The 23,199-nt window shown below is 41.7% G+C and overlaps 1 protein-coding gene across 2 annotated transcripts in view; it reads left to right on the top strand.

Annotated features, from left to right (window-relative positions):
* LOC124552718 (splicing factor 3A subunit 1) overlaps positions 1-23,199 on the top strand; it is an 89,029-nt gene that overhangs the window by 19,910 nt on the left and 45,920 nt on the right. For both annotated transcript variants that reach the window (XM_047127059.1, XM_047127060.1), the window contains exons 5-8: positions 6,545-6,698; positions 14,073-14,200; positions 18,868-19,098; positions 20,468-20,657. In XM_047127059.1, coding sequence (XP_046983015.1) covers positions 6,545-6,698; positions 14,073-14,200; positions 18,868-19,098; positions 20,468-20,657 — 703 coding nt within the window. The remainder of the gene's footprint in view (positions 1-6,544; positions 6,699-14,072; positions 14,201-18,867; positions 19,099-20,467; positions 20,658-23,199) is intronic.

The following is a 23,199-nucleotide window of genomic DNA, read 5'->3' on the forward strand; positions in this document are numbered from 1 at the left end:
TAGGTTTAATAATGAATAAAAAAATAGGAGTGCGGGTTAGCTACTACAAACAGCATAGTGAACGCATTATTGTGGCCAAGATAGACACAAAGCCCATGCCTACTACAGTAGTACAAGTTTATATGCCAACTAGCTCTGCAGATGATGAAGAAATTGATGAAATGCATGATGAGACAAAAGAAATTATTCAGGTAGTGAAGGGAGACGAAAATTTAATAGTTGTGGGTGACTGGAATTCGTCAGTAGGAAAAGGGAGAGAAGGAAACATAGTAGGTGAATATGGATTGGGGGGAAGAAATGAAAGAGGAAGCCGCCTTGTAGAATTTTGCACAGAGCATAACTTAATCATAGCTAACACTTGGTTCAAGAATCATGAAAGAAGGTTGTATACCTGGAAGAATCCTGGAGATACTAAAAGGTATCAGATAGATTACATAATGGTAAGACAGAGATTTAGGAACCAGGTTTTAAATTGTAAGACATTTCCAGGGGCAGATGTGGATTTTGACCACAATATATTGGTTATGAACTGCAGATTGAAACTGAAGAAACTGCAAAAAGGCGGGAATTTAAGGAGATGGGACCTGGATAAACTGAAAGAACCAGAGGTTGTACAGAGTTTCAGGGAAAGTATAAGGGAACACTTGACAGGAATGGGGGAAAGAAATACAGTAGAAGAAGAATGGGTAGCTCTTAGGGATGAAATAGTGAAGGCAGCAGAGGATCAAGTAGGTAAAAAGACGAGGGCTAATAGAAATCCTTGGGTAACAGAAGAAATATTGAATTTAATTGATGAAAGGAGAAAATATAAAAATGCAGTAAATGAAGCAGGCAAAAAGGAATACAAATGTCTCAAAAATGAGATCGACAGGAAGTGCAAAATGGCTAAGCAGGGATGGCTAGAGGACAAATGTAAGGATGTAGAGGCTTGTCTCACTAGGGGTAAGATAGATACTGCCTACAGGAAAATTAAAGAGACCTTTGGAGAGAAGAGAACCACTTGTATGAATATCAAGAGCTCAGATGGCAACCCAGTTCTAAGCAAAGAAGGGAAGGCAGAAAGGTGGAAGGAGTATATAGAGGGTTTATACAAGGGCGATGTACTTGAGGACAATATTATGGAAATGGAAGAGGATGTAGATGAAGATGAAATGGGAGATAAGATACTGCGTGAAGAGATTGACAGAGCACTGAAAGACCTGAGTCGAAACAAGGCCCCGGGAGTAGACAACATTCCATTAGAACTACTGATGGCCTTGGGAGAGCCAGTCACGACAAAACTCTACCATCTGGTGAGCAAGATGTTTGAGACAGGCGAAATACCCTCAGACTTAAAGAAGAATATAATAATTCCAATCCCAAAGAAAGCAGGTGTTGACAGATGTGAAAATTACCGAACTATCAGTTTAATAAGTCACAGCTGCAAAATACTAACGCGAGATTCTGTACAGACGAATGGAAAAACTGGTAGAAGTGGACCGCGGGGAAGATCAGTTTGGATTCCGTAGAAATGTTGGAACACGTGAGGCAATACTAACCTTACGACTTATCTTAGAAGAAAGATTAAGAAAAGGCAAACCTACATTTCTAGCATTTGCAGACTTAGAGAAAGCTTTTGACAACGTTAACTGGAATACTCTCTTTCAAATTCTGAAGGTGGCAGGGGTAAAATACAGGGAGCGAAAGGCTATTCACAATTTGTACAGAAACCAGATGGCAGTTATAAGAGTCGAGGGGCATGAAACGGAAGCAGTGGTTGGGAAAGGAGTAAAACAGGGTTGTAGCCTCTCCCCGATGTTATTCAATCTGTATATTGAGCAAGCAGTAAAGGAAACAAAAGAAAAATTCGGAGTAGGTATTAAAATCCATGGAGAAGAAATAAAAACTTTGAGGTTCGCCGATGACATTGTAATTCTGTCAGAGACAGCAAAGGACTTGGAAGAGCAGTTGAACAGAATGGACAGTGTCTTGATGGGAGGATATAAGATGAACATCAACAAAAGCAAAACGAGGATAATGGAATGTAGTCGAATTAAGTCGGGTGATGCTGAGGGAATTAGATTAGGAAATGAGACACTTAAAGTAGTAAAGGAGTTTTGCTATTTGGGGAGCAAAAAACTGATGATGGTCGAAGTAGAGAGGATATAAAATGTAGACTGGCAATGGGAAGGAAAGCGTTTCTGAAGAAGAGAAACTTATTAACATCAAGTATAGATTTAAACGTCAGGAAGTCGTTTCTGAAAGTATTTGTATGGAGTGTAGCCATGTATGGAAGTGAAACACGGACCATAACCAGTTTGGACAGGAAGAGAATAGAAGCTTTTGAAATGTGGTGCTACAGAAGAATGCTGAAGATACGTTAGGTAGATCACGTAACTAATGAGGAGGTATTGAATAGGATTGGGGAAAAGAGAAGTTTGTGGCACAACTTGACTAGAAGAAGGGATCGGTTGGTAGGACATGTTTTGAGGCATCAAGGGATCACAAATTTAGCATTAGAGGGCAGCGTGGAGGGTAAAAATCGTAGAGGGAGACCAAGAGATCAATACACTAAGCAGATTCAGAAGGATGTAGGTTGCAGTAGGTACTGGGAGATGAAGAAGCTTGCACAGGATAGAGTAGCATGGAGAGCTGCATCAAACCAGTCTCAGGACTGAAGACCACAACAACAACAACAACAACCGGGTGATCAAAAAGTCAGTATAAATTTGAAAACTGAATAAATCAGCGAATAATGTAGCTAGAGAGGTACAAATTGACACCCATGCTTGGAATGACATGGGGTTTTATTAGAACCAAAAAAATACAAAAATTCAAAAAATGTCCGACAGATGGTGCTTCATCTGATCAGAATAGCAATAATTAGCATAACAAAGTAAGACAAAGCAAAGATGATGTTCTTTACAGGAAATGCTCAAGATTTCCACCATCATTCCTCAGCAGTAGCTGTAGTCGAGGAATAATGTTGTGAACAGCACTGTAAAGCATGTCCGGAGTTATGGTGACGTATTGGCGTCGGATGTTGCCTTTCAGCATCCCTACAGATGTCAGTCGATCACGATACACTTGCGACTTCAGGTGACCCCAAAGCCAATAATCGCACGGACCTGGGAGGCCAAGCATGACGAAAGTGGTGGCTGAGCACACAACCATCACCAAAAGACGCGCGCAAGAGACTTCACGCATTTAGCAATATGGGGTGGAGCGCCGTCCTGCATGAACATCGTACGTTCCAGCGGGTGTTTATCAGCCAGGCTGGGGATGATGCGATTCTGTAACATATCGGCGTACCTCTCACCCATCACAGTAGCAGTTACAAAAGCAGAATCACGCATTTCCTCAAAGAAAAAAGGCCCGATAACGGTAGATGTGGTAAATCCAACCCATACTGTGACTTTCTCGTCGTGAATGGAATTTCCACGACAGTTCTAGGACTTTCGGTAGCCCAAATTCTGCAGTTGTGGGCATTGACAGACCCTCGGAGTGTGAAATGACCTTCGTCGGTCCACAACACGTTACTCAACCAGTTGTCATCTTCCGCCATCTTTTGAAACGCCCACTTGCAAATGCCCTCTGCTTCACTAAATCGCCAGGTAACAGTTCATGATGCCAATGGATTTTGTACTGATAGCATTGGAGGGTACGCCTAAGTGCCAACCAAACGGTAGTGTATGGGATGCCGGTGTAACGTGCGACTGCACGAGCGCTGACTTCCCTGTGCATATACGAACCCGCTACAGTCTCCATTTCTTCCTGAACTGTCTCAGCAGCATTACACCTTGTGTTCGGTCGGCCACTACAGGGTCTATCGTCTAAACAATCCATGGCTTTGAACTTCGAAATCCTTCTCGCCACAGCTGCATTTGTCAATGGACCTTTACCCGTTCGAATCCCCTTCCTATGGCGATAGGATCGTAACGCTGAACTAGCACATTCCCCATTCTGATAATACAGCTTCACTAAAAGCGCCTTTTCAGGTAACGTCAACCTGCTGCGACTGCTGACACATCTGATTCTCTCTCTCTCTCTCTCTCTCTCTCTCTCTCTCTCTCTCTCTCTCTCTCTCTCTCTCTCTCTCTCCTTTATACACGATTGTCATGCGCAGTCACTGACGTATTGCTGTCCAGCACCATCTTCCCCCCCCCCCCCTCCCTATTAAAACCCCATGTCATTCCAAGCAGGTGTGTCAATTTTTACCTCTCTATCTACATTATTCCGTGGTTTATCAAGTTTTCAAATTTATACTGACTTTTTGATCACCTGGTATAAACGATCTAGTAGAAAGTGTCTGATGCTCTTTAAGGCTATTTGCAGATGCAGTTGTCTATACCAGAGTAGCAACGCCAGAATATAGTAAGAATTTGCAAAAAGACCTGTAGAGAATTGATGACTGGTGCAGGCTCTGGCAGTTGATCCTGAATCTAAATAAATGTAACATATTCCGCATATGTAGGGAAAGTAATTCATTACTGTACAGCTACACTATTGATGACAAACACCTGGAGACAGTGTCTGCTGTAAAATATCTAGGCATAACTATCAAGAGTGACCTTAAGCGAATGACCACAAGAAACATATAGTGGGAAAAGCAGATACCAGACTCAGATTCAACGGAAGACTCTTAAGGAAATGTAACTCGTCCACGAAAGAATTGGCTTATGAGGTGCTTGTTCACCCGATTCTTGAGTATTGTTCATCTGTCTGATATCCCTATCAGGTAGGACTCATAAACAAGATAGAGAAGATCCAACGAAGAGTGGCACATTTCATCACGGGATCATTCAGCTGGTGAGAGAGCGTTACGGAGGTGCCAAACAAACTCCACTGGCAGTCATTACAAGAGAGGCGTCGTGCACCACAGAGAGATTTACTGTTGACATTTCGGGACGGCGCTTTTCAGGAGGAGTTGGACAACATATTACTACCCCTGCCCCCTCCCCCCACATACATCTTGCACATTGACCAGGAGGAGAAAATTTGAGAAATTAGAGCCAATACAGAGGCTTACTGACAATCATTCTTCCCACACTCTGTTCGCTAGTGGAACAGGGTTAGAGGGAACAGATAATGGTACTGAAAGTACCCTCCATCACATGCCATTAGGTGCTTTGCAAAGTATGATGTAGATGTAGAGATACACTGATTGGTTAGGAAGTGTATTTTCTATTCCGAGTGTTTATAGAAAAGAATTGCACGACTGCAATGCCGATGAAAAATAAGTCAGTGATTGCCTCGTACTGTGTGTCTGAGAGGAATGCATTTGTCAACTTAACAATGGCTTTAGTTACAATTAATCTTATATTGTAATCCAGTATTAGTATGCTGCCATTGTATTGTTATAACATATCCCTTGCCAATCTGATCATCCGTAACTGTTGATATGTAATTTAGGTTTCTTTCTTAAACTGAGGAACAGTTTTGCCAACCAGAGGCAACAGCTGGTAGAAACTTTCATCACCTGCAACTGACAATTTATCGCCACGCACGTGACACAGCCTACATTTTTGAATGCCACCTGACCTCTGGAGAAATTTAACAGAAGAGTTCAAATTTTCTATCTGTCACCACAATGCACGACTATCGAATCTCTCTGGTGGCTCCATTAGGAGTCTGGCACTGAGTGATCACAAATGCTAAGAGAATCGGTCCGGAGGACAAAGCGACTAGTAAAATCATGTGTGTGTACAGTACAGCATGTGCTCTCACTGGCACAAATCACATTGCCCTCGACAAACGTGACATGAACTGACACTACCAGTGCCACAACTCCTCCTCCTCCTCCCCTCCCCCCCCCCCCCCCCTCCCCACAATTACCTCCAAACAAAACGGACATATTTTTGAAAGCTCCACACACGTACAACGTCATCCACCGTGACACCATTATGTTACATCACGGCTCGAAGCTGACGATCAGTATTATAGGGTACAGCTCAGAACTTGGTGTGATGCTTACTGTGTTGAACACAGACTTGTAGTGTTGTGTATGTTTGGACAGCCAAAGATAGTGTTGTCGACATCATCCTCTTTGCCACAGTCGCAAAATTAAGATGCCACGGCGTCATTACAAGGTAGGTGCTTCCCATAAAAACCGTGGTAGAATGTGTGTGTGTGTGTGTGTGTGTGTGTGTGTGTGTGTGTGTGTGTGTGTGTGTGTTTCCAAACCTTTCGGAGCTTCGACATTTCTTGTACCGGAATATAGTCGGCAGTGCTGGGCTATCTCCGTTCTTCTAAGTGTCGGAGTAGCTGAGTCTCGAGTTTCTGCGGTTGGAGAGATACTCGTTCTGAACACAGTTGTTCGAACATTGGTAGCTAAATTCTAGGTCCAACACAAAATTTTGTACTCATTTATTGGTCTAGTAATGTTTCGTGGTAGAGAAGTATTTGTGCAAAAAAGCTTCTTTTGATAAATGGATTGGTTTCCGTGTGTCATTTTTACAACACCACACTTTTAAAACATATTTGTTTCCTTGACTGTACTCGCATTTATTTTGCGAGCCTTTGTGATTTTCACGTAGTGCCCTATAACAGCCTGTGTGTTTGGCAGGTGCTGATCCCACCGAAGGAGCTGATGTTTAAGCTGAAGGAGGAGAGCAGCTCGATGAACGTGATACTGGACATGGTGAAGTATCGAGCTGAGTGGATCAAGTATCAAGAAGCTCAGAGGCGCAAAGAGGAGGAGGAACTGGAGAAAGAGAGAGGTGAGTTTCGAGTGGGAGAAACTCGGTGTGCAGCCGCTCTAGAATCACGTCGCCTGTGTTACTCGTAACAGGTATCAGATCCGGTCCGTGTGTATCTTGTACTGTAGCGCTTCAGAGAACTGCAATAAGTCGAGGAGTAAACTGGTGGAAGGACGTTTCTATCAGAAACTTGTGTAGACTGTTAACTTGTTTGCTTCAAAACGCCGGCCGTTGCGGTTCTAGGCGCTTCAGTCCGGAACAGCGCTGCTGCTACAGTCGCAGGTTTAAATCCTGCCTCGGGCACGGATGTGTGTGATGTCCTTAAGTTAGTTAGGTTTAAGTAGTTCTAAGTCTAGGGCACTGAAGACCTCCGATGTTCAGTCCTGTAGTGCTTAGAGCCATTTTTGCTTCAAAACAGCTGAACACGTGAGAATTACTGTTACCTGAAAAGTCTTTACTTTGAAGGAAAAGATGCTTCTGTTTGTCTTGGACTACTATGAGAATTACAATTTTTGGGCAAACATTTTAGTGTAAAAATGCTCAACATGTCCACCATCATTCCTCAACAATAGCTGTAGTCGAGGAATAATGTTGTGAACAGCACTGTAAAGCATGTCCAGAGTTATGGTGAGGCATTGGCGTCGGATGTTGTCTTTCAGCATCCCTAGAGGTGTCGGTCGATCACGATACACTTGCGACTTCAGGTAACCCCAAAGCCAATAATCGCACTGACTGAGGTCTGGGGACCTGGGAAGCCAAGCACGACGAAAGTGGCGGCTGAGCACACGATCATCACCAAACGACACTCACAAGAGATCTTTCACACGTCTAGCAATATGGGGTGGTTCTAATAAAACCTCACGTCATTCCAAGCGTGTGTGTCAATTTTTACCTCTCTATCTACATTATTTGGTGGTTTATTAAGTTTTCAAATTTATACTGACTTTTTGATCACCTGGTACAATCCAGGACAATAGCGGTCTTGAAATGGACCAATTGTTGGACATGTGAGGAGGATGGATTATTCTCACTTCTGTACAGATTGAGAGCTGGAAAAACAGACTGGGAGACAAATGTTAACCGTCACACTGCCAACTTTGTGCTAACAGAGCGCAGCCCCTGCACACTGTGGCACACCTCATGCCACTCCCGGCCTCGCCACAACGTGTGGCACTCCTGTCTCGGTTGCTACTGTGCTAAATAATCATTGCTGCTGTGTGTTTCTTTTTATAATGGAGGAAACATTAAATTTTACAAATTCTTTTGTATGTGGTTCGTTTTAAATCATGGGAGCAGCTCAGTCCTGTTACAAGAGATGCATTTTCTCACAGCACGACTTTCCGAGCAGTGTCGAATCGTATCAAAAAGAGAATGCATTCCTCATTGTCCTGAGGTGGTTTCCCCTATTGATCGGCGTACTGCTGATTTTGATCTGTCACGGTGATGCTCCTCTAACATTTCAGTTTCTCTTGTGTGAACTTTGTAAATAATTTGCAGAATTAAGACGTGTAGCAAATAACCATTTTGTTGTTGTTGTTGTTGTTGTTGTTGTAACCAATGCTTTTATGTGTGAGCTGCTATGGCCTTCTGTTAGTCAACTATTTCTTTCTTTTCTTCCAGATTTATATTACAATTTCTCCATGTCTCTATCTTCTTTCTTAATTATTATTATTGTTATTAATTACAGTTACTTTTTAATATGATTTCACAGCACTTACCAACACTAATTTGCACTCTGCACCGTGTCAGACTTGTCTACTGCTCCCACTGACTGTAGTCCAACGCACATTTCTGTTTGTTTTTTTGAGAGTGCTTTTTTTTAGTCTTTTCTTCCTGTGAGTGCTTTTGTAGTCTTTTCTTGCACTGGTTGCAACTTCGAAGTATGCCTATGGATAGTGTACGCACCTCTCTTCTGTTGCAATGACATTAGTATACTTGGCAAGCTAATTACCTGTTCTCTCTTCAAGTTGCATTACACATTTGACAGATCAGTATTGGAGCAGATTATCAACATACAGCGTGTTTCCTCTTTTGAAAAAAGATTTCGGAAGTGTTCTTACTACTACTATATTGACAAATTTTCACTATTTACTGTATCACTTGTTAAACCCGCATAAATGAAGGAAATGGGTATATATCCAGCTGTACTCACAGAAAAAAAAGTTTTTATTCTGTAACAATTTGTTTTGTGTGTAGTTTAGTGTTGTGCTTGAAAGCCTGGTGCCCTTTGAAGAGGCCATTGTTTCATCCGTACCTTTTAAAATTGAGAGAGAGCACATCCAAACTTTTCTTACATCCCCAGCAACAGACCTTGTTGGTACAGCTGCTTTAACAGGAATGTTACTGTTTCAAAAATGTACCATTCAGAGTAACAATAAATATCTGCCCCGAGACATTTGCCCCAAAAATAGGAGTATATCATGACAGACAAGTCTCTGGAAACTGCTATGTTTTTTTTTCTTAGAACAAGCGTTTTCCTTAAAAGCGGGTTTTGGTGGAGCACATGGACGAATGATCCAGATTCATAATTCAATCGTGTTTAAGTGACGTAAGTACTATTTAATTACAAAATCTGTATATACGGGGGAAATAACCTAAAACTTGTACCATAGATATTGTGGAAATGGAAAGTGTGACTAAACAGTGGAAAAGATATTTTTGACAAAGGCCTCATTGGCAGAAAGCTAATTTTCTGACGGTCGTTTCGTTGTGCCTTTCTGCAATTCAGCATCACTGCTATATGGTGTGTAACAACTATCCATTTTATATATTGTTGAAAGTATTATTAATGTTTTCACAGAATGAATTAGTAGTCAGAGGCTTGTATTGTTAACAAATAAACATTGTAATATATGAAAGTCAACTCTATTTAATATTTTGGCGATCCATCTGTTCGCTATCTTCAGGAGAACTGTGCTTCTGCAGCAGAGTCCTGCTGAGCGAATCTCATTTTTTGGGTGCATCTTAGATTCGAGTGCAGCTTAGATTCAGGTAAACACAGTACTACTATGTCGAGGTCATTTCCTGCCGAGTGGCCTAGAGCTTCTCACATGACTATCACAGATTTTGATGAAATTTTGTACAAACAATAATCGCTCACGTTCCCAATTAAAACGGATTTCTGTGGCTGGGAGCTATCAAGTGAACTAAAATACATTCACATAATTACGGAGGGCAAAAATATATTATTAATTTCAGTTTTCTGATTTTACTTTATTTCCAAGTTAGTAGCAGTCAAGCATTAATCGCCTTGCAGAACAGTGAAGTTATTTTTGCAAGTTTGCTAAAGAAATTTGGCTTTATTAATCTTTCCGCCGAGGCAATCATTTTATTTGAAACGAAGTGTTTCATTCTACAGTATTGGCTAGTTCCAACTGTTCGCTGAATTTCAAGTGCACGTTATCATCGTCTGCCATATGTGGCATTATGCCATAATAAAGAACCAAAAATGAGATCGTAGATTACTGGTACTCCAAGAAAATTTGCAACCCAAAAACCACACTGAAAAGCTTAATATCAGATGGGACCTACTTCATTGTGAATCTGGAAAAAGCCGATTTGCACTTCAAGCCGAATTATGCATTTTAGAATGGTTTACGAAATTCCGATGCTCTTTGGAGTATCCTCTGATGCACTGTTTCTTTTATGGTGTAATGTAAGCTTTCTTAGTGCTTTATACACACGAACATGCGGGCTTCCTACACCACTGCAGTTGCACACGCACAATAATGCCTGTTTTCTGGCGCTCTGTGGCAACTGGTAAATCGAACCTATTTCTAACAGTCTCCGAATAGTATTGCGAACGGTAGTTAGAAAAGCGTTACTTTCAAAGTAAATTCCTTTTTACGCAAGATGAATTATGTTACGTGTGAGAAAGTGGGATGGATATCTAAGTCACAGAGCGATCGAAACTGAACAGTTTGAGGACCAGCCACTTACAAGAATTTGGAGCCGAGACATTTATGTCATAATTTTAAATTTACTGGCACATTTGTGTGATGTGTCTTAAAGTATAACACACGCAAAAAAAGATCAATATTACATGTGAAAACTTAGCTTATGTTGTAGCGTGTTAATCTTAGAGACTAACATTATATGTGAAAGCTTAGCTTTTCTTGTAGATATACGGTACTGTGTACATTAATGTAAACCGTTAACTTTTCCTCTTGGGTGTTCGCGCTATGTAACCAGTGATCTTGCTATTGGCTGACTATATAGCATGTGTCCTATGCTCTGAATAGCTGCTGTCATTGGCTGACGAGATCTCGTGGCTTGAGATATGACTCGCTTACAAAAGGACATCGCAACCTCGGTTTCAACGCTCCGGAAACTAACGCGCTGTGTTTGGTGCAATTCGAATTTATACTTTAGTAATACGAAAATATGCAACGTATATGTTGCTGTAAATCAAAGGTCTTTCCAGAACTTCTCTCCTTTGTTTAAAAAAAAAAAAAAAAAAATCCCTCCAAAACTTCTTTGCCCTGTCTTTTCTTTTTTTCCGGGAAGTTCTATGCGATTGTATAAAACGTTAACCATTCAAAGGATTGATAAGTTTTACAGTTCCGAGGGAAAATCTATGGAAAACCTACTGTCACTTAGCGAAGAAAAAGTGTATTTTCGCCCGGGGAAAAAGCATATTTTTTAAACGGGATATCCGAGAGAAATCTGGGAATTTTTTTTTCCTTGTCCCCGTATACACCCTGTTTTTATATCTCCGGAAGCAATTGCGGTATCTCCGGAAGCAATTGCGGGATACACCTGAAACTTTGCACGCATAGTAACTTAATGATACAAGGTCTTAGACTATAAAATTTTGTTGTCCTATTGCTTTCCAATAGTTTACAAATTGAGGGCAAAGTTGACAGCTTTTCTGAAAACGCCAAAAATGTCTATTTTTGGCACAATTTTACAGAAAAGAATCGTCTGCAAACTCTTTATAAACCATTTTCATTATAGAGACCATGTTCAAAACCACCTAACAAATATACCTTGCTTTGCAATGGGAGCATTTGAGGCCCCAAAAAAGAATGACAAGGTGGAGGTACTTTGAAAATGGACCAGTAGTCTACTGGTACTCAAATTAAGTCTGCCAACTTTTCTTATGTTCTACTCTTGTTTAGTACTCGCTGGGGAAGGCAATATCAAAAGTTCCGATGACCGGGAAGAGAGATAAAGTCCAAATAAATACAAGAGCTTAAAAAAAAAAAAAAGAAGAGGCTTTTGTCATAACCCATAGTGACATATTTCAATCTGTTTTTCTGCTATGACTACAGGCTCAAACTGGTTATAAACTTCACAATTTAACTTTGCATTACCAAGGCAGTGGAGATCGCGGTAGTAAAATAGTCACATAACAGCTGCGGCACAAAAAAATGTTGCCGCAACCGTTTTTTGTGAGCTTCCCATTCTTCGACAGACTCGTTGTAAGCCAGAAATGGCAGGGGATAAACGACCGAGGTAGTGACAGGCAAAACGGGAGGTGCGAGGGGCGTAGAGACGTACCCGAACTGCCAAAACAGAGGCAAGTGTTTGCAATGCCCGGATTCGATTGTGCTGTGCTGTTTCGAACACCTCCTGCTGTTGACTGAGATGCTGCAACACACTGATGAATCGGCCGACATAGAAACTCACCGGCACCACTGTCAGATGTCGTATATGCAAATGGAGGACCAACTAGAGACTGAAAACCACACGGAGAACGATCCCACACCTGTCGTCACTTCTGTTATAACTCGGACATACAACACAACTGAGAATGTTAGTAAAACTTCATCATACTGTGGCAGGTACACCTATCACCATAACACACACCAAATACAACAAGATAAGCAGTAATAATGTGATAGCTGAGTGTGAGTGTGAGCGTAGAGCAGCAGCGTTTCAGCAAGCACTTGCCCGTGGACGGCTCTGTCTGAAGGTCACAATATTATTCTTTCACAGCACACGCTCGCAAATGACAACACACAGCTAATGTGTGTGACTTTCAAGTGCATTACTTCACTGCCCTACTGATTTACCATGTAGATGAAATTGTGTAGATCTGTTTTTTTTTGTTGCTGTTGTTGTTGTTGTCTTCATTCTGAAGACTGGTTTGATGCAGCTGTCCTTGCTACTCTATCCTGTGCAAGCCTCTTCATCTCTGAGTAACAACTCCAACCTACATCCCTCTAAATCTGCATACTGTATTCATCTCTTGGTCTGCCTCTATGATTTTTGCCCCACAAGCTTCCCTCCACTACTAAATTGGTGATCTCTCAACGTCTCGGAATCTATTCTACCAACCGATGCCAATTACCTCCTCATTAGTTATGTGATCTACCCATCTAATCTTCAGCATTCTTCTGTAGCACCACATTTCAAAAGTTTCTATTCTCTTCTTGTCTAAGCTATTTATCGTCCATGTTTCACTTCCGTATATGGCTACACTCCAAACAAATACTTTCAGAAAGGACTTCCTGACACTTAAATCTATACTCATTGTTAACACACAAAAAAAAAGCTTTCGTTGCCATCGCCAGTCTGCATTTTATATCCTCCCTACTTTGACCATTGTCAGTTATTTTGCTTCCTAAATAGCAAAACTCATTTACTACTTTTAAGTGTCTAACTTCCTAATCTAATTCCATCAGGATAACCTGATTTGTTTCAAATACATTCCAAGTAGAGTTATGTATCTTTAATTGAACTGATATACATGTGATTGGTTTCACAGATACATACTAATGGTGGGATGAGTATTCCGTAACTGCTCATGTACGTTCTATGAATAATGGCTATGAATTAAAGTGCAGCCTTAAGAAGTCTGTAATGTTTCAGATAGTAAAAAGCATCTTGTATGCTTTATACAAAGGAGAATATTTTTCTAATTTTTGAAGCTGAGATAAAAACACCTGGAGAACATTGCTGTGCTTATTTTGGTGCTACTTTATTGGCCATTCACTTTTTTGTGTGTTTTCTGAATTTAACATCTCTGTGTATTTTATCAAATTCAATGAAAACTGATAATGAGTAAATAGTGGGTGGACCTCACTTAGTTAATTAATTAATTTTGTACATGTAGATTCACCATAGGTGCCAAGCGACATATTTTGTCATTTTGGTGTATACTTTTCACATAAAGAGCTCCTGATGTTCCTAAAGAACAGATATGTGCACGTGTGTACCTAGACCAGTTTTGTGCATAACACAACTCCCATATCGGCATTTTGTGTGTCTGTCGCTGAGAGCGTGATATAGTATAACTGACAGATATGTCCTGTTTGGACTCGGACAGTCGTCGTATCCTCTTGTTCCTTGAATTCTCCTGTTCTGAACACAGTTTTAAAAATACATTGCCAAAATTTGCCACAGAAAGGAGGTAAAGCTCGAACAGTGTGCCCGTGTGTTCTGTTTCAGTCGCATACGCCCAGATCGATTGGCACGACTTCGTGGTTGTCGAGACAGTGGATTATCAGCCCTTCGAGGTCGGTAACTTCCCTCCGCCTACGACGCCAGACGAGGTGGGGGCACGCGTTTTGATGCAGGTGAGAATATTGAGCTTTATGAAGTCCTCAAAACATTTGATGTTTGTGCTGCTCTATTATATGTGGTTTGTGGACGGCGTATTTGTCTTCTAGCTGTGAGTTGAGTCTGTTGTATTGTACTTTTAAAATAAGAGGGTAATTCAGGAGGTTTGGCATAATAAATTTGAGAAATATGTTTTATGTACATAACCTTCTTTGTGTGCAAGCATTTTATCATAAATGTCCATGAGCATTAGAATTCCCATGTTGTAGTTGACGGCAGGCTGTCTGTGAAGTTATCTCTTCACAGCGTTCTTTGCCTTGATACTGCTTTCTATTTGTTCTTCTCTCAATTCCTCAAATCGTCTGTGACAACCGACAGACGTCCAGGTGAACGAATCGGGCATTTGGGGATGGGACCCTGTGGTAACGGGAAGGAAGTTGGGGGGGTGGCACAGTGACCGACCGGGATGTCGCGTAAGTCGGGTCGGTGACAGAAAAGCACTTCGGTATTGGTCGGGAGGATCTCGGATAGGATGTTGACAATTTTAAGTCGTGACGACAGATAATCTGAGCCCCGGCAAAGGACTCTGTGTGGCTGCTCCAGTCTGTGGTGATATCAGTGACAGCGAGCGCACTCGTCCGCAGCCAGTTATCGGGGTCGGTGGCAGGATTAGCAGCGTGTGAGCATGTGGTGAGAGAAATCTGTTTTCAGACCAATTTTAGGGGATAGTGCTTCACAGTGAGAGCCTCAGTGGCACCTTCGTCATATCAGGAGGGGGACTTTTCGTCACTGCACACGAGTTGTCCACAAGTGACAGCTGTACGGGAGGGATTCTTCCTGCTCGCGTTACAAGCGTATTAATCGTGCCTCTTTTCTGGCTCGGGTGGTGGTTTGACAGTTTGTGCAAGTATCAGTCCGTGTGTGTCGCTTTTCGATACACGCTGTGTCCCAGGTTTTCGCCATTGCTTGTGACCAGCACATCTAGAAATGGCATGGAGGCTGTTCAAGTGTCTTAGGACGTCACCGATTTGTTCTTCACCATGGCTCCACACAACGAAAGTATCATCAACGTACTTGTACCACACCTTAGGTTTGCAAGTCGCCAAGTCCAGTGCCTGTGCTTCGAAATGTTCCATGAAGAAGTTGGCCACCACTGGACTAAGAGGACTAGCCAAGGCAACGCCTTCCAGCTGTTCGTAGGAATTGCCTTTCCACCGAAGATTATGAGCATAAGATCAGAGACCTATTAGATCTGACGACTTACCGAAAACTAAGTGCAGATCCGACGCAGCGTATCACACGGAGTACGAATCGGTTAATCAAGGCGTCTTCTCTGCCGGCCGACATACAGAGAAACCTGCACAACACAGAAGCCCTACCACTTCGGCTGTATGGATTACCTAAGATCCATAATAACAACATTCCACTAAGACCAATTGTTAGCGCACCTGGCTCACCGACGTATAAACTGGCAAAACACTTCGCCTCTCTGCTCCAGCCGCACATGGGAAGACTGACACATACATTAAGGACTCAGGACATTTCATTTAGAAGTTGAAACTGAAACTTCCACCAAACGACATACTGGTCAGCTTTGATGTTGTTTCTTTGTTCACAAGAGTGCCACTCAGTGACACTCTGGAGCACATCGGTTCCATTTTCCCGAAAGACATCACAAAGCTCTTCCGTGCATGTCTCACCGAGAGCTATTTCACGTGGAATGGCAATTTCTGCGAACAGCTGGAAGGCATTGCCGTGGGTAGTCCTCTTAGTCCAGTGGTGGCCAACTTTTTCATGGAACATTTCGAAGCACGGACACTGGACTTGGCGACTTGCAAAACCTAAGGCGTGGTACAGGTACGTCGATGATACTTTCGTTGTGTGGAGCCGCGTTGAAGAACAGCTTGGTGACTTCCTAAGACACTTGAACAGCCTCCATGTCTCCATAAAATTTACCACGGAAGTAGAAAAGGACAAAAAACTGCCATTTGTAGATGTGCCGGTCAGAAGGGATGGCGAAAACATGGGACACAGCGTGTATCGAAAAGCGACACACATGGACCGATACTTGCACAAACTGTCAAACCACCACCCGAGCCAGAAAAGAGGCACAATTAGTACGCTTATAACTCAAGCAGGAAGAATATGTGAGCCACAGCACCTCAAATGCGAAATGCAACACCTGGAAAGTGTTCCGAGGAGCAATGGGTACTCCACAAATTATATTAGAAGTGTAACAGAGCCAAACACTCGGCGAAGTAAGGAATCGGAAAAAGAAATGTCGGGTACGGCCTTTCTGCCATACATTCCCATAGTGATGCGCAGAATCGGCCGTATATTACCCAAACACAAACACAGTGTAAAGATGATTTTCAAACCGACAAGGAAGATCAAAGAGTGTCTTCGATCGGCAAAGGTAAAAAGGGACCTACTTGCAATGTCAGGAATATACCGTATACCGTGCACATGCAGAAAAGCTTATGTCGGAATGACTGGACGATCAATCGACACCAGGATCAAAGAACATACACGACATTGCGGGTTGGGAGAGGTGGAGAAATCGGCCGTGGCAGAGCACGCACTGAGTGAGACCGACTACGTAATAAAATTCGCCGACACGTAAGTTCTGACTGTAAAAAAGCACTATCGCATCCGCTTGTTCAGAGAAGCTGTAGAAATACAAAAACATGCTAACAGCTTCAACAAGAAACAGGAAAACCTTAAGGTAAACGGATCCTGGCTTCCCGTACTGCAGCGAACGACCGTCACAGGTAGCAAGAATGGGACTGCACCGGAATTTACTGCAGAGAAGCACTCAGACGTTGGCGCGCCAGGTACATATAGTCTGCGGATGCGAGCTCGGCTCCAGTTTACCACTGACAATGGAGGGTGAAGCACTGACAATGCCAACCACTCGTGCTGGCGAAACATCAGTAAAATCATTAGATGAACGTCGGCCGAAGAACCCGAGACAGAAGCCAATAGGCAGTTTGTCTTAAAAGTGAGTTCGTTCTGAAACCTGTTACGATGTAGATAAGTAAACTATTGGTGCAGGTATATAATTCGAGGCAATCACAGCTGTTTTGTAGTGAAAGACTTGGAAAAAAGTATGTGTCCCATTTTTATTCTTTTCAAAAATCAGTGAGCACCTAGTGTCAGTTTTAGAAGCATATCTTTTGAAGCCATTTATTGCAGTTTCCTCAGTATCGATCATAGTGGAAAGTCAGAAGCTGAGAGAAATTACTTAGTGAGACAAACAGTAGTGTCACAAGACCAGAAGGAAACAGATACCACCATTTATGCGAACAATTCATTATCTATGAGATAACACTTTTGCAGATATGAAACTGAAATATGTACTCTTCTAGCATTGGACACTGCTGCTACAGTACATGTCTAATATTATGAGAAAGATCTACATTAAATAAATTCAAAAGGAAATCGTTACTGGAGTACAATTTTGCACTCACTCGTGTACAAGCTCCAGATTCGAGACACTCTTTGTTGTCAAGGGATGAAATTAAGGTTCTGGGTTTTCTAATTCATAGGAAGTAGACTCTTTACTTATTTTCTTTGTTTCATTCATCCTGTTTAGCTATTTTAAGTCACGTTATATCACGGTTTACTCCATTTCTGTTTTTTGTTAGAAAACTTCACAAAGATAGTTATTTTTGTACTAAAGAGAACTCTTATGTATGTACAACTTTTTTTATTACAACCACAGTTTACACGTACAAATACGGAACACAATAACCACACATACTGCACACATTGATGTCTGTCGCACACAGTTACCTTCACGGCACCTGCCCGGGAACTGGTAGAGACGGACCTCCGTTCCTGTTTAGCTCGAAACTGGTTTTCGTCAAAAAGACGAATTTTTCTCAGGTCCCGGTATTTGCTTACTCCATCCTACTTAGCTGCTAGTGATCTGTTCCTCGTATATGTGCCGGGACAGTCTGTGCCGACAGATCGGGTCACTCCATTTGTTGTACGGTCGCGGGTGTGTCCAGAACTGGTAGTTCCTTTCTGTCGGGACTCTTAGTTGACCGGTCTTACTGTATAGCTTGTGTATAACTGGCAGTCACGTCCACGCTGCTTCCCCACTACAACTCGTCTCTGAAGTGGAGGGTCGTGTGGCTAGCCGGCATTGGTCCTGCACTGGCGGCAGCAGCCAGTGTGCTCGCTTAAGGCATGACTAATATTTTGTATCTCTCTCTCTCTCTCTCTCTCTCTCTCTCTCTCTCTCTCTCTCTCTCTCTCTCTCTCTCTCTCTCTCTCTCACACACACACACACACACCACACACACACACACACAAATACAAATTGCTTAGACATTTCCCTACATCCTAGATCGTAACTCACTCACAGTTGGTTTGAAGTGGTGCATGTCCCTTTCTTCCTTGCCATTAGTCTGGGTTTCGGATTTAAGAACCGAAAGTTAGAATGTGGAAGTTGCATTGTGACACTTTCTTTTATAAGCAATAGTGCTGTAAATATGTTCATGTAAAATTTAGCTTGTTCTGCGCAAATTTTATATTATTTTTTTTTTTTTTTTTTTTTTTTTTTTTTTTTTTGCAGCCCGGGTTTATTTCCCTCAAAGTATTTGTCAATTTCTAACTGTGTACAAATTCTAAAAGAAAAGAAAAAAAATCACGCACAACTCACTTTCCTCTGTTTCAGGAACGTATCGAGGAAGGTGAAGATATGGAGATGCAGATCGAAAGTGAGGGAGAGGGCGAAGGAGAGGACGGCAAGCGAGACGATGATGACGACGACGAGGATGATGACGAGCGGGAGTCCGAAGAGGAGGAGCAGACGGAGCGCGAGCGTGACCGTGAGCGAGGCCGCGAGCGTGAGCGGCAGCGCGAGGATGACGACTCGGAAGCGAAGGAGGCCAAGGATGACACCCAGGTGCTGTGCGCGGTAGTGCAGGGTGCTCAGAAAGCCTCTCCGTAGTGTCGTATGATTGTTCTCCTGCCTGGGTTACTTCCCTTCACATGGACTCTCCCAACATTCCACTGTTTCATTTAAGTGTAAGCAGTATCGTTGGTGTGTGTCGTTAAGTGTTGACATGAACATTTAAGTTAAGTTCCTTTGTTTCGTTTTTGTCACTGTTAAAATGCTAACCATTGAAGAATGTGTGTTTTTAGTCGAACAAGTGTTCAAAGCTGGCAGTAAATACACAATTTCAGGTCGTCAAACATTTAATTCAGTTTTTCCCAGAGACAACACTCCCACATCGCGATACTGCGCGAGATTTGATTAACAAATTTCAAAGTACAAGTTCAGTGACAGATGCACCGAGAAGTGGTCGTCCTAGTATTTTATCTGAGGATAAACTACTCCGTGTTTCCGATAAAATTTCTAAGAGTCCGAACAAGTCAGTAAGAAAACTCGCGCATACTGCTCGCTTTTCAGTGTCACTGCTTGCTGATGTTTTTGGTGATCGCATAATTTCACAGGGACTTTGTTCTCCACGATCGCCTGACCTAACGCCACCTGACTTTTTCTTCTGGGGTGCAGCGTCCAAAACCCATCGATAAATTGAAAACTGGATTATCAACTTTCGCTGCTTCTGTTACAGAAGAAATGTTACAGCTTGTGTTTGGAAACATGATTAGATGAATTGAATTGTGTATTCAACAACGGGGGGGGGGGGGGGGGGGGGGGGGACACTTTCAACATTTAATGTGAAAATTTGTAAGTAAAAATGAATATTCAATAAATTAATATTTTGTATTTCACCGAGTTTCATTTTGGTACGTTCTCTGTGGCATATGGCACGTGTGGCTAACAATTGTACGGCACTGCCGAGAGACTTTTTGAACACCCCATATATGAAATAATTGTACATGCTTCATTTTTCAGGTTTTTCATAAAATGTGCATATTTGTGGTCCGTGTCAGACTGTACTGGTAAGCAGCATTATCATGTTCAATTTCGTTTAAGTATTTGTACTAGTTACTTTTACATCCTACGGACCCGTGGCATTTCAGCTTCAGATTTTGATAACTGCTCGTGTTCCGATACAGAAATGTTCCCCGGTAGCGGAACTGTCGTTAATGTCGATAACGATTCGTGGTCGTACCCCACGTTTTGTCCTCCTTGTCGGGAGTCGTGACACTGTGGCTGTGGTCGTGTGTGCTACAATTGTGTTAAATGCAGATTTGAATTACGGTGTAAATTGTCAAGCAGTGTTTCTGAAGATTAAATTTGAGAAATAGTATTACTGGTTATTCGGAAGGTCTCATTCGATAACATTTCGCATCTGGAATTGCAGGTGCGAGACATGGAGGAGGACTCGAGCGACGAGGAGGAGAGTGCGACTCCGGCGCCGCAGAAGAAGCCTCCACCGCCGCCTCCTTCGATGCCGCCTCCCGCTCCCGGCAAGGAGCCCGTGCAGCAGCCACCCCCACTGCCACCCATTCCGGACAAGGTCATCGTCAAGAAGGGCTACGATCCCAAGCAAGGTAGTATTGTGACGTGTTTGCTACATCTGTCAGGTCCTTTGTCTCTGAGTTTGTTTACGGCTTTGTGCTGTTCTGTCATACGATCCTTTACTGATATTGACAATATTTAAAAGTTTTTGTTACAAATTCTCACTTCAGTTATTTTAGGTGATACAGTTGCCACGAGGTTTAACGAGGTGTTTTATGTGGAACTTGTCTTATGTGATGTATTTTCTGTAAAATATTTCCGTACCGCTTCACCTTAATGAACGAAAAGAAAATCAAATGTAATTCCGTATTTGGTGCTGAAATATGGCATCCCGGCTGAGACAAAAGTTGAAAATATGGTCACTATTTTTTATTCACTTAAATTTGCCATATTTCGTGACAGTACCTTTTCCGTTAGACGTTTGCAAAGCGATATTAGTCTTGGCTTCAGTTGTCTGAGTATGATTCCACAATGCATCTTTGTCGGCTGCAGAAAAGACGTGGTTCAACGTGTTTGCCTCATTTTGGTGTTTCAAATACCATTTCTTCAAATGTAAATCTCTTTTTATAGTTAATACAAAAAAAATAGTAACATAATTCAAAATTATTTATGACGGCGACCTTCACATTGTTCTTCCGTCAACACACACCAAGAGTTCACTGCCGACTGACTATAGTCGAAGACGACTCCAGCGTCAAAGATATTTTACACAACACACAAGCTCCCACTTGTAATCAGTCTCTTTGCTATTCTTCGATACATTTTCTAATAGTAATCAATATGCTTTCACTCTCAAAAACAGAAGTAAATTAACATATAATAAGACAAATTATAATAAATTCTGACAAAAAATATAAGAAAACATTTACAATTCGGTATCGACAAATACGGTAAAAAAAATAACATCTCCCAGATCCATTACAGTGCTCATCCTGTTTTGAGTGCCAATGTCCCTTCATTTATAGCTAATGTCCAGCTCAGGTTTCCCTTTTTCCTAAATGCTCGTGTGTGAGTGGGACGAAGGAAAAACTATTTTGAAATATGTTTATCTCGGTTAATTTGCGAGAAATAAAGCACATCAGTGTAAAAGAAAATTTTACATGAAAAATGGGAACTGTTGCTAAGGTCTTCAGATGAGACATCCCAATCGTTAAGGTCAAACAGTGGAAACTTCGTGTCGGAGTGTAATGATATAAGGAAAAGATAGTTTGCTACTCACCATAAAGATGACACATTGAGTTGCAAACAGGCACAATGAAAAGACTGTTACACATTTAGCTTTCAGCCAAAGCCTACTTCAAAAAACACACACACGTTCATTCACAGAAGCAAGCACACGTCGTGCATACGTGACAGCCATCTCCAGCAGTCTTTTTCTTTGTGCCTACCTGCAGCTCGAAGTGTGACATTTACGCATTACATTCGAGTATGTCGTTCACCTGCACTGTCATTGAAATGTAGGTATTGTTCCTTACATCACAGTGCACTGTTGTAATTCTCACTTTCATTACATTGTTTTTGGTGTATTACTGCGCAGTGTGTTCGCATCAGGTGTTCACGAAATGGAAGGAAGGTGCTACTTTAAAGTGTAAAGCAATTCTTTACGCTGAAAAATTTAACAGGAAGCAGGATGAAGGCTCAGTGTAGCTGAGAGTAACATTCGATTGTGGAAGAAACAGAAATTGGCATCAGTTGCATTTACTGCTACGAGAAAGAAATTCACCGGCCCCCGTAAAGGAAGACGTCGTGATCTCGAAGTAAAAGTTTTGGAATTTGTCCGTGAAAGGATGAAGAATGGGCAGCCTGTGTATAGTGACACCATAAGAAATGAAGCAAAATAAGTGGCTGCAGTTTTTGATGCAGCGAGGCAACAGTTTGAGACTTAACGGTGGGTAGGGGGATCGCTTTATGAAATGGGTGGGCTTATCCCTGACCCGTCTGAGGAGACTATTAATGACGACATTAGTGAATAATGTTGTGTAAGGCCTGTAATGTACAGTGCTTTTGTTCACACGTATTGTAGGTTGATTGATTGATTGATTTTTATTGTTGTAGAGACCTCAGAGATCATCTAAGGCATTACAAAAGTCAATATTACATAGTATAAATGTTACACAAATTATTACAAAAACAAGAAAAATGTTACACAAATAATTATGGTACCTTCACACAAAAAAAAAAACAGAGAAACTTCTGGTACAAATTGATATTGCATAGTAAATTTAGCCAATTACAGACTTACTCATATATAGAAGCATATAAAAACTGATCACAAAGTGTAGTCATACCATATTCTTTGCCTCCCTTAAAAATTCATCAGTTTCATAAATGCTGAGCTCAAGAAGAAATTTTTTTTTTTTTTTAATTGGAAGATCCCTGATATGTTGGGGTATGGCATTAAAAAATTTTATGGACTTGTATAAGAAGCACTTTTGTGTTTTTTTGTAGTTACATCAGAAAGAAACTAGGTCCTGCTTGTTTCTTGTGTTATAATTATGTCGCATGTCATACTGCTGATATCTCGGATAGTTTTCCTTAATATGCATTACACACTGTAGTATAAATATTGACGGC

The sequence above is a fragment of the Schistocerca americana genome, chromosome 10 (assembly GCF_021461395.2).
Source record: "Schistocerca americana isolate TAMUIC-IGC-003095 chromosome 10, iqSchAmer2.1, whole genome shotgun sequence".
In the NCBI taxonomy this organism is placed as follows: Eukaryota; Metazoa; Arthropoda; class Insecta; order Orthoptera; family Acrididae; genus Schistocerca; species Schistocerca americana.